General features: G+C 47.0%; 1 protein-coding gene and 1 long non-coding RNA gene across 9 annotated transcripts in view; one reads left to right on the top strand and one right to left on the bottom strand.

The window, feature by feature from the left end:
* The window catches only part of LOC126996755 (centrosomal protein of 131 kDa-like), a 41,628-nt gene extending 33,749 nt beyond the window's left edge, over positions 1 to 7,879 (top strand). For all 3 annotated transcript variants that reach the window (XM_050857593.1, XM_050857594.1, XM_050857592.1), the window contains 2 exons: positions 1,980 to 2,151; positions 7,732 to 7,879. In XM_050857593.1, coding sequence (XP_050713550.1) covers positions 1,980 to 2,151; positions 7,732 to 7,755 — 196 coding nt within the window. In that variant the 3' untranslated portion in view covers positions 7,756 to 7,879. The remainder of the gene's footprint in view (positions 1 to 1,979; positions 2,152 to 7,731) is intronic.
* A 132-nt stretch (positions 7,880 to 8,011) lies between these two features.
* LOC126996756 (uncharacterized) lies at positions 8,012 to 11,217 on the bottom strand. 6 transcript variants are annotated; one of them, XR_007751461.1, is made up of 3 exons: positions 9,222 to 11,216; positions 8,212 to 9,171; positions 8,012 to 8,160 (listed from the first exon to the last, which is right to left on the bottom strand). It is a non-coding gene; the product is annotated as an uncharacterized LOC126996756 (long non-coding RNA). The 6 variants fall into 6 exon arrangements; XR_007751459.1 differs by having other exon boundaries at positions 8,015 to 8,160; positions 8,215 to 9,171; XR_007751462.1 differs by having other exon boundaries at positions 8,023 to 8,160; positions 8,206 to 9,171; positions 9,222 to 11,217.
* Between the last annotated feature and the right edge of the window lie 214 nt (positions 11,218 to 11,431).

Genomic DNA, 11,431 nt, shown 5'->3' with positions numbered 1-11,431 from the left:
ATCCAATATTGGTCCCCTGACAGACGAGACTGGATCTGTAACCCAGGACAGTAAACAGATGGCCAGAATCCTCAACAGTAACTTCGCATCCGTATTCACAGTCGAGGACATCGAAACCATGCCTGAGAGCCCTGCCCCGCCGAGGGGAATCACGCCCCTGGAAAATGACTCAATATGCGACCAAGAAATGAAAAGGCATTTGGATAAACTCGACACGAACAAGCCAACAGGACCTGACAGTTTGTCCCCGCGGTTATTAAAAGAGCTTAAACAACAAATACTTCAACCACTCACTAACATATTCAACCGGTCAGTACAACTAAAAAAGGTCCCGGAAGACTGGAAGATGGCGAACGTAACACCGATTTTCAAAAAAGGAGACAAAAGCGTTGCATTAAACTACAGGCCCATAAGTTTGACATCAGTGGCAAGAAAAATACTCAAAAAGATTATTAGAGACAAACTTATTCAGTTTCTAGAAGACAATAATGTAATCTCCGACACCCTGCATGGCTTCAGAAACAAGCGCTCCTGCCTAACGAATTTATTAGACTTCTTCCAAGGTATATATAAGAACTGGGATGCCCACATCCCCAGTGAAGTTATATACCTGGACTTTCAGAAAGTCTTCGACAAAGTACCGCACGAGCGACTCCTTAAGAAACTGCACTCGGAGGGCATTGGAGCCAATCTGATCGCGTGGATAAGAGATTGGCTCACCGACAGAAAACAACGAGTACCATTCAACGGACAGCCTTCCGATTGGCTTCCAGTCACTAGTGGAGTGCCTCAAGAGTCAGTGCTGGGACCCATTCTCTTCATCATAAATATCAACGACCTCGAATCAGAAATGAAATCCACAATATTGAAATTTGCTGATGACACCAAGGTGGGTGGAAAGGCCCTCACAAAGACCGACTGCGAAATCATTCAGAAAGACCTGAATCACATTATCGAATGGTCGGAAAAATGGCAAATGTCCTTAATGTTGACAAATGCAAAGTCATGCACATTGGGACCAGAAATAGTAACCACACTTACATCATGAATGGGAAACCTTTGCAAGCGATGCAGGAGGAAAAGGATCTTGGAGTCACTATCAGCAGTGACCTGAAACAGGCGAATCACTGTAAAAAAGCATACAACAAAGCCAACACTATGCTCGGGTTCATAGCGAGGAACTTCGAGTGTAAAACGCCAGACGTGATGCTATCCTTGTATAATTCCATGGTAAGACCGCACCTCGAGTATGCAGTACAGTTCTGGTCTCCTAATTACAGAAAGGACATTGATTTACTGGAAAGGATTCAACGACGCACACGAAGATGATACCAACCTTAAGGGCTCACCCGTACGAGGAACGACTCAAGCGACTCAATCTCTTTACATTAGAGAAAAGACGCCTACGAGGGGATATGATTCAAGTCTTCAAGTACCTGAAAAAGTTCAATAACGTCGATTACTCCAAATTCTTTGAACTGCAAACCAACTCAAGAACTAGAAATAACGGTTTACCCATTCAGTCGAGTCGATGTAACACAGACATCGGAAGGAGTTTCTTTTCAAACCGAGTCATCCGTCACTGGAACAATCTTCCTTCAGAAGTAGTAAATACAAATACCATCAACTCCTTCAAATATAGAATCGACCGTCATTTCACTGCGTCGGGAGTAAACTAAATAACGAGGGGCTTTCATCTGCTCCTCAATGTTGAGGTGCTTTCATCTGCTCCTCAAGCCCCAAGCGGCGGTCGAGCAGATTAAATCACCCAAGCTGGCAACCTCGTAATGAGCCAATAGGCTTTCTGTTGCCTGCATTTCCATGTTTCCATGTTTCCTCCTCCTCCTCCTGTTTCTCTTACCCCTTCCTCATTCTCCTCTTTACAAAAATCTCCTTTCTACTTCTCCTCGTCCTCCTCCTCCTCCAACAAGCACCTCCCCCCCTCAAACAGCCCCTTCTCACCCCCCCCCTATCCCCAGGAACATGCGTGAGAGGTACGAGCGTGAGATGAGTGAGATGGACTGCGGAGAGAGGGCGGCGCGTACTCGTTACCTGGAGATGAAGGCGCTGCTCACCCAGAAGGAGGAGGAGATTGTGTACCTGCGCGCCAGGCTCCACACACAGGACCTGGAGCTGTGCGACTTGCAACAGGTAAAGGGGAGGAGGGAGGGATAGATAGATAGATAGATAGATAGATAGATATTTGCATTCTTTTTTCATTATGGTTTTCTTTTTGTTTTTGCCCGTTAGCTATTTCCTTTACTGTAAATAAAATATAGATGGATGGATAGATACAGAGTCAGGGGCCAGCCAGGAAGGGATGCTGGGATACTAGGATAGATAGATAGATAGGTAGATGGATAGATGCATGGTGAGGGGCCAGGGGGGGAGGGATGCTGGGATACTAGGATAGATAGATAGATAGATAGATGGATAGATGCATGGTGACGGGCCAGGGGGGGACGGATGCTGGGATACTAGGATAGATAGATAGATAGATAGATGGATAGATGCATTTTGAGGGGCCAGAGGGGGAGGGATGCTGGGATACTAGGATAGATAGATAGATAGGTAGATGGATAGATGCATGGTGAGGGGCCAGGGGGGAGGATGCTGGGATACTAGGATAGATAGATAGATGGGTAGATGGATAGATGCATGGTGAGGGGCCAGGGGGAGGGATGCTGGGATACTAGGATAGATAGATAGATGGGTAGATGGATAGATGCATGGTGAAGGGCCAGGGGGGGAGGGATGCTGGGATACTAGGATAGATAGATAGATAGGTAGATGGATAGATGCATGGTGAGGGGCCAGGAGGGGAGGGATGCTGGGATACTAGGATAGATAGATAGATGGGTAGATGGATAGATGCATGGTGAGGGCCAGGGGGAGGGATGCTGGGATACTAGGATAGATAGATGGGTAGATGGATAGATGCATGGTGAGGGGCCAGGGGGGGAGGGATGCTGGGATACTAGGATAGATAGATAGATAGATAGATACATGCATGGTGAGGGGCCAGGGGAGGGATGCTGGGATACTTGGATAGATAGTTAGATGGATAGATGCATGGTGAGGGGCCAGGGGGAGGGATGCTGGGATACTAGGATAGATAGATAGATGGATAGATGCATGGTGAGGGGCCAGGGGGGGAGGGATGCTGGGATACTAGGATAGATAGATAGATAGATAGATGGATAGATGCATGGTGAGGGGCCAGGAGGGGAGGGATGCTGGGATACTAGGATAGATAGATAGATAGATAGATGGATAGATGCATGGTGAGGGGCCAGGGGAGGGATGCTGGGATACTAGGATAGATAGATAGATAGATGGATAGATGCATGGTGAGGGGCCAGGGGGGGAGGGATGCTGGGATACTAGGATAGATAGATAGATAGATAGATGGATAGATGCATGGTGAGGGGCCAGGGGAGGGATGCTGGGATACTAGGATAGATACATAGATAGATAGATGGATAGATGCATGGTGAGGGGCCAGGAGGGAGGATGCTGGGATACTAGGATAGATAGATAGATAGGTAGATGGATAGATGCATGGTGAGGGGCCAGGGGGGGAGGGATGCTGGGATACTAGGATAGATAGATAGATAGATAGATGGATAGATGCATGGTGAGGGGCCAGGGGGAGGGATGCTGGGATACTAGGATAGATAGATAGATGGGTAGATGGATAGATGCATGGTGAGGGGCCAGGTGGGGAGGGATGCTGGGATACTAGGATAGATAGATAGATAGATAGATGGATAGATGCATGGTGAGGGGCCAGGAGGGGAGGGATGCTGGGATACTAGGATAGATAGATAGATAGATAGATAGATGCATGGTGAGGGGGCCAGGGGGAGGGATGCTGGGATACTGGGATAGATAGATAGATAGATGGATAGATGCATGGTGAGGGGCCCGGGGGGCAGGGATGCTGGGATACTAGGATAGATAGATAGATAGATGGATAGATGCATGGTGAGGGGCCAGGGGGGGAGGGATGCTGGGATACTAGGATAGATAGATAGGTAGATGGATAGATGCATGGTGAGGGGCCAGGAGGGGAGGGATGCTGGGATACTAGGATAGATAGATAGATAGATGGATAGATGCATGGTGAGGGGCCAGGGGAGGGATGCTGGGATACTAGGATAGATAGATAGATAGATGGATAGATGCATGGTGAGGGCCAGGGGAGGGAGGATGCTGGGATACTAGGATAGATAGTTAGATAGATGGATAGATGCATGGTGAGGGGCCAGGTGGGGAGGGATGCTGGGATACTAGGATAGATAGATAGATAGATAGATGGATAGATGCAGGGTGAGGGGCCAGGGGGGAGGATGCTGGGATACTAGGATAGATAGATAGATAGATAGATGGATAGATGCATGGTGAGGGCCAGGGGGAGGGATGCTGGGATACTAGGATAGATAGATAGATAGATAGATGGATAGATGCATGGTGAGGGGCCAGGGGGGGGAGGGATGCTGGGATACTAGGATAGATAGATAGATAGATAGATGGATAGATGCATGGTGAGGGGCCAGGGGTGGAGGGATGCTGGCATACTAGGATAGAAAGATAGATGGATAGATGCATGGTGAGGGGCCAGGGGAGGGATGCTGGGATACTAGGATAGATAGATAGATGGGTAGATGGATAGATGCATGGTGAGGGGCCAGGGGAGGGATGCTGGGATACTAGGATAGATAGATAGATAGATAGATGGATAGATGCATGGTGAGGGGCCAGGGGAGGGATGCTGGGATACTAGGATAGATAGATAGATAGACAGATGGATAGATGCATGGTGAGGGGCCAGGGGAGGGATGCTGGGATACTAGGATAGATAGATAGATAGACAGATGGATAGATGCATGGTGAGGGGCCAGGGGGGGAGGGATGCCGGGATACTAGGATAGATAGATAGATAGACAGATGGATAGATGCATTTTGAGGGGCCAGGAGGGGAGGGATGCTGGGATACTAGGATAGATAGATAGATAGATAGATGGATAGATGCATGGTGAGGGGCCAGGGGAGGGATGCTGGGATACTAGGATAGATAGATAGATAGACAGATGGATAGATGCATTTTGAGGGGCCAGGAGGGGAGGGATGCTGGGATACTAGGATAGATAGATAGATAGACAGATGGATAGATGCATGGTGAGGGGCCAGGGGGGGAGGGATGCTGGGATACTAGGATAGATAGATAGATAGACAGATGGATAGATGCATGGTGAGGGGCCAGGGGGAGGGATGCTGGGATACTAGGATAGATAGATAGATAGACAGATGGATAGATGCATGGTGAGGGGCCAGGGGGAGGGATGCTGGGATACTAGGATAGATAGATAGATAGACAGATGGATAGATGCATGGTGAGGGGCCAGGGGGAGGGATGCTGGGATACTAGGATAGATAGATAGATAGGTAGATGGATAGATGCATGGTGAGGGGCCAGGGGGGGAGGGATGCTGGGATACTAGGATAAATAGATAGATAGACAGATGGATAGATGCATGGTGAGGGGCCAGGGGGGGAGGGATGCTGGGATACTAGGATAGATAGATAGATAGACAGATGGATAGATGCATGGTGAGGGGCCAGGGGGGGAGGGATGCTGGGATACTAGGATAGATAGATAGATAGACAGATGGATAGATGCATGGTGAGGGGCCAGGGGGGGAGGGATGCTGGGATAGGTGCGGGTGTGTTTTGTTTATACAAGATGGTTTAATAGGCCTTGACTCAGAAAGTTCATCTGTGCTTCCTTACTAATGAGACTTTGTATACAACAAGGTGGGGTCATTCTGTGTTGATTTATGCCATGAGGTGCTGCTGTCATGTGTTTAACCTGGAAACTGCGCCAGACATCTCAAGATGCTATGAGTTAGACTGCGCCAGACATATCAAGATGACACATGTTCCAAGGTGAATATTTATATTTCCCGCGATGCCAAAGTATATTCCAAAGAACCTCGTGTGGCAACATCATCCCTCTTTCACACCATGTAGTCACCATCGTCATATTAGTTGCTCTTTAGCAGCCATGGAGAGTAGAATTACGTCATCTACTGATGCCAGCCAGTCTTGTATAGCTCCTGCGGTCGTGACCGAGGGGGAGGCATGGGAGGGGGTAAAAAGAAAGTATTGGTAAAGAGAAAGATTGTAGTAGACAAATTTGAAAGAGACAGTGATTCAGATTGCATTCAGCCATGAGATTCAGCTGGTCTGAGGAAGCGTGGCAAGCGTGAGCATGCTTCTGGCACTCAGGGTCACAGACACGCTGCCTCTCCAACAGTGTGGAAAGTTACTAGCTAGCCTAGTCACTCACTGACACCATCATCACTGTCCGATGATTCAGAGTGGCAGAAAGATGAGGAAAACGACAGTGGGGGTATAAGAGAAGACTCAGCTGAGTGAGGGAGGGGTGTCAGCTGGTGTGGAAGAGGAGGGGGAGGCAGAGGGAGAGCAGGAGCCTCAGAGACGCGAGACAACGTGTTCTCCATTCGTCTGGTCTGATGGATCAGATTTTGTGCCAGACATTCATAACTTTGACAAGAACATTGCTGGTGTGACTAATGACTGGCCTCTTGATAATGATGTGCAAGAGGTTGATTATCGAAATTGACAAAGTGATGTTTCCTGTGATGTATTTTGTTTGTTGTAACTGGAATGAATAATTAGTGGCAAGAGAATGTTCAGACGTGACTGTGCCGTGTGTCATCTTCCCTCTGCCACCGTCCTATCTACCTCATCAATACCAGCGCTCACAGGGTCGCCTCATATCCGCAACCTTTATCCCGCCATCACTGCCACATTAAGTGAATTATTATTATTTTTTTCACTATTTGGTGCTCAACATGTCTCTCTTGGGTGTTGTAATACTGAAAATTGTTTCCCACCAGGCTATTGTTCTGCCATTTATTGCGCGCCCAGGAGATATTCCCGAATCTTAACAGCGCAGTTTATGGGTTAAAAATGCCTAAACTTGACCTAACATGACCAGGATTGTTTACTTAAATCAAATTGATTTAATCAAGATTGAAATCAAATGATTTTATTTAATCTGTAGAGGTTTAAATTGATTTAGTTATATTCATTAATAAAAAAAATGATATAAATAAAAACAATCTGATTTAAATAAAAGGACTGATTTTTTTTATTAAAAAAAAAGATCAACATCCCTGTCTAGATGTGTGGTGCCCATAACACACATTTGGCACTTGTTTTTGTGGTGGTCAAGTTTGCCCCATAACAAGGCTCTAAGTTTTTGCACAGCTAACCAAGCTTCCCAACCATTTAGCACAAATTTGATTAAAATGTGGAATGAAATTCCAGAGGAGGTTGTTCCTTTCGTTGAGGTTGGTAAATTTGCATCAAAAGTCAGCAGCCAGCTGTTAACATCAGACAAAGTGAGCCTGTGATGAGCTAAACAGAGGTCACTTCTGCACCACTTAACCTGACTCCCAACCCCTCTGTGGCTGCCAAGGGAAGGAGACCTGCTTATTGGTGCTTGCTGCAAGGCCTGTAAACAATCCACAATAGCACACACATTGTTAACATAAGTACATCAGAGACACTGTCGAGCCTCTAGGAAGGAGGAAGGGGGAAGGGCGATGGTCAGCTTCCACAGAGTTACCTTTACCTGCAACACACTGCATTCCTCTACTCCTTCCCCTCAGTGATGTGCCCATTCCCTCTCCTCCCCAGATGCTGCAGCCTCCAGATGGCTAGGCCGCTAGACACCTGGACGGCTGGACACACAGGTGATGGCTGGTGGGTGGCGGTGGCTGTGTGTTGCTCCCTTATATAATTCATTTCTTATTGTTCTGTTTTCAATTTTTCATCCGTTTCCCTCACAGGTCACATGTTTGTTGTCAGTATTATTATCGATACTTCCGTTCTTGTCTCGTCCGCGTGTGCCAGTGTTGTTCGAATATGGAAGAATTAGTTTGAAATTTCTGTGATGTGGTGAGGTGCGGTGTGTTGTGGCGTGGTGCGGTCTGGTGTGGTGGTGGTGAGTGTGGCGTGGCTGTGGTGAGTGAGGTGTGGCAAGGACATTTCCAGAAGTGCATGCGGTAACTTCTTTGTTCTCTTGTCTCATGTTTTGAGCGGCACAACCACCACCACCACCACCACCTCCACCACCACCACCACCTCCACCACCACCTCCACCACCACCACCACCACCACCACCACCAGAGTAACCGTTCACTGAGAGATCACAGACGCACTGACAATCCCCTCTCGCAATCTCTCCCTCCCTTTGTTTGTTCCCTTGTCTTATGTGTTTAGTGCCTGACTCAAGCTAACCTAACCTAACCACAGAGTAACCGTTCACCGAGAGTTTGAAGACGTGCCTACAATCTCTTTCATGATCTCTCCCTCCCTTCCTCGGCTGTGCCTGGAGACCAATGGCAGCCACATCTGCGTGCCTTTCTGTGAAGCACCTGGGCGAGTCAGTGGCTGCACCCGGCTTGCTAATTCTGTGGGTAATGATGTGATACCAGGGATGGAGTGAATACTAGAGTTGTATTCAAATACAAATATGAATACTTCAAATTCCAAAGAATATGAATACGCATTTGAATACACTGAATTGGTTTTAATTTGAATATAAATCCGAATACTTCTTGATAGTGTTGAACAGTAGCATGAGCTCATGAACAATGGCCCATGACTGGTGCCAGCATTCAGTACAGGGGCGCCACACTTACCTGAATTAAATATGGCTGTTATTTCTGATTATAAATTTTGAAGTATTCGTCAGATTATTCACAGAATACGAATGATTTTCTCTTCTATTCAAATGCAAATGAGAATACTTTGAGTTCTATCAATAATTATTCAAATATGAATACGAATTCACCAAAATACGGTGTTTGAAGAATGAATTTGAATATGAATACCGAATACGAATACTCCATTCCTGCATGACAGGCACAGGAAACAGGTGGCAATATTTATACACTCATGGTGCAAAACCGTTTAGAGGCTGCCGTTGTTTTATGAGCTGGTAATAACTGACATCTTACAGTAGGGGGGGGACTTGGACCATGGCTGTCAGTATATCTAGTCATCACATTGTCATCAGGGAGACCTTGGACCATGGCTTTTAATCTCTAGTCATCACATTGGCACCAGGGAGACCTTGGACCATGGCTTTTAATCTCTAGTCATCACATTGGCACCAGGGAGACCTTGGACAACAATTATTTACCCCTATGTCATCCTCATCCTTGACTATGGCTGTTCCTTTCTAGTCATCGCATTGTGGTCAGGGAGAGATTGGACTACAGCTGTTTATCCATAAGTCATCCTCATCCTGGACTATGGCTGTTTATCTCTAAGTCATCCTCATCCTGGACCAAGGCTCTTAATCTCTAAGTCATCCTCATCCTGGACCAAGGCTGTTAATCTCTAAGTCATCCTCATCCTGGACCAAGGCTGTTAATCTCTTGTCATCATATTGTGTCCAGGACTACAGCTGTTTATCCCTAAAGCTGGGTTCACACATGCTGACTTGGCTTCCCATTCAGCCCCGTTCCGTCCCTGCCAATGAAAACAGCACAGAACGCATGGAATCATGGCCATGATCGTCCGTAAACATGGGTGGGCGTTTAGGGTCGCCACTGAGCGTCAGAAAGCGGAAAACATGCCATTTTTTAGCGTGTTCAAAAAGTTTGGGGTTAGTCAGGAGAGGCGGGATTATTGTCAGAAATCAGCACAGAACAGGGTTAGAACGCCATCAGGTGGGGTCAGATACTGCTGGGCCACGATTGATACCGTTCTCAAATTTTTTTATGTCAGGACTGAACGGGACCGATTGGGACGCTAAGTTGGCTATGTGTGAACCCAGCCAAAGTCATCCGCACATCACGTCATTCCCAATCATATGCGACTGTGAAGACTGCATTCCACGGTCTGTCATGCCTAGGTTAAGCTCGCTAGATTAAGTACAAATGTAAGCCTAAGAGCACTCGCCTCCACTAGTCAGGCGGTTTGTCACACAGTTGGTAGTTTGTGTGTGTTGTGTGAGGCATCACTCTGAAAGGCATGGACGGGAGGACTAACCACTGGCTGACTAACGGGGAGCGTACGCCAGGAGGCACATTGCTTCACTCACCCGCTGACTCCACGCAAACTTTAGCTTACCCATCCTTTAGGGGCGTGCCTTGCATATTAGGGTCGCAGAGTAGCGTTGCACTGCACAATTAGTCGTAAGGAATCTATTTTGAAGCACATGTTTTTTACTGATGGTGGCTGGGCAGGTCACTTGTACTGTAAGGGAAGGGAGTGAGTGAGTGAGTGAGTCTGTCCATCAATTCATCAACTAGAGAGTGAGTGAGTCTATAAATAAGTCTCATGTCTGGGTCTGTTCAGAACTACTCTTTACTGGTTGGCTGTGCAGGTCACTTTGTACTGTAAGGGAAAGGTGGACAGCAGTGAGTGAGTGAGTGAGTGAGTGAGTGAGTCCATCAATTCATCAACTATAGAGTGAGTGAGTCAGTGAATAAGTTGTTTCTTGGTCTAGTCACAGCAAATTTTAACTGGTGGTGGCTGAGTCGGTCACTTTGTACTGTAAGGGAAGGGAGTGAGTGTGTGAGTGAGTGAGTCCATCAATTCATCAACTAGAGAGTGAGTGAGTCAGTGATTCTCATGTCTGGGCCTCGTCATGGCTATTTTGTCATGTCCTCAATAAAAGTGATTGAACAGACCTGTGTGGTGTTCTTACATGAGTCACCTGGTTAACAAAATCGGCATGGGAGAGCTTGGAATACAGGTAATTCTCGATTTACGCGAGTTTGGTTTACGCGTTTTTGAAATAACGTGGGGTCCAAAATCCAAATAAATGTTTAATTCACACGTTTTTTTTCACTTATATGCGATATTTTATGGAGTGGCCACCAGATGTCTCACGCAGCTGGACTCACACGGCGCCGCGGCCACACAGCTGAGCTCAGTTCTTCCCGCGCGCCACTTGAACAACAATACAGTACCCACGCTGCCACGCTACTCAACAACAACAACACCCTCGCTGCTGTGCTACCACGAGAGGAAGGGCAGCCAGAGGAGGAACCACGAGAGGGAGAGGAGTCAGAGTGATACAGTAGGCAGTAAAGATACAAACCTGCCTCTTGTTTGATTTACATTGTTTTTGATTTATGCCACCTCTTGAAGGACACAATACTCCCGTAAATCGAGAGTTACCTGTACAGCTGTTTCTCCCTAAGTCATCAACATCCTGGACTATGGTTGTTCATCTCATATTGTAGTCAGAGAGTAGTCCCACCTTCTCCTACTCAGCCTTTCCTGCCCTTACCCATCTCAGCCTTTCCTGCCCTTTGCTTCCCAGCCTTTTCTGCCCTTACCCATTCCTCAATATCTACCCTTGTAACTCTTCCTGCCC

The sequence above is a fragment of the Eriocheir sinensis genome, chromosome 11, assembly GCF_024679095.1.
Source record: "Eriocheir sinensis breed Jianghai 21 chromosome 11, ASM2467909v1, whole genome shotgun sequence".
NCBI lineage: Eukaryota > Metazoa > Arthropoda > Malacostraca > Decapoda > Varunidae > Eriocheir > Eriocheir sinensis.
The sequence above is the reverse complement of the archived record's forward strand: the minus strand, read 5'-3'. Positions and strand labels throughout refer to the sequence as shown.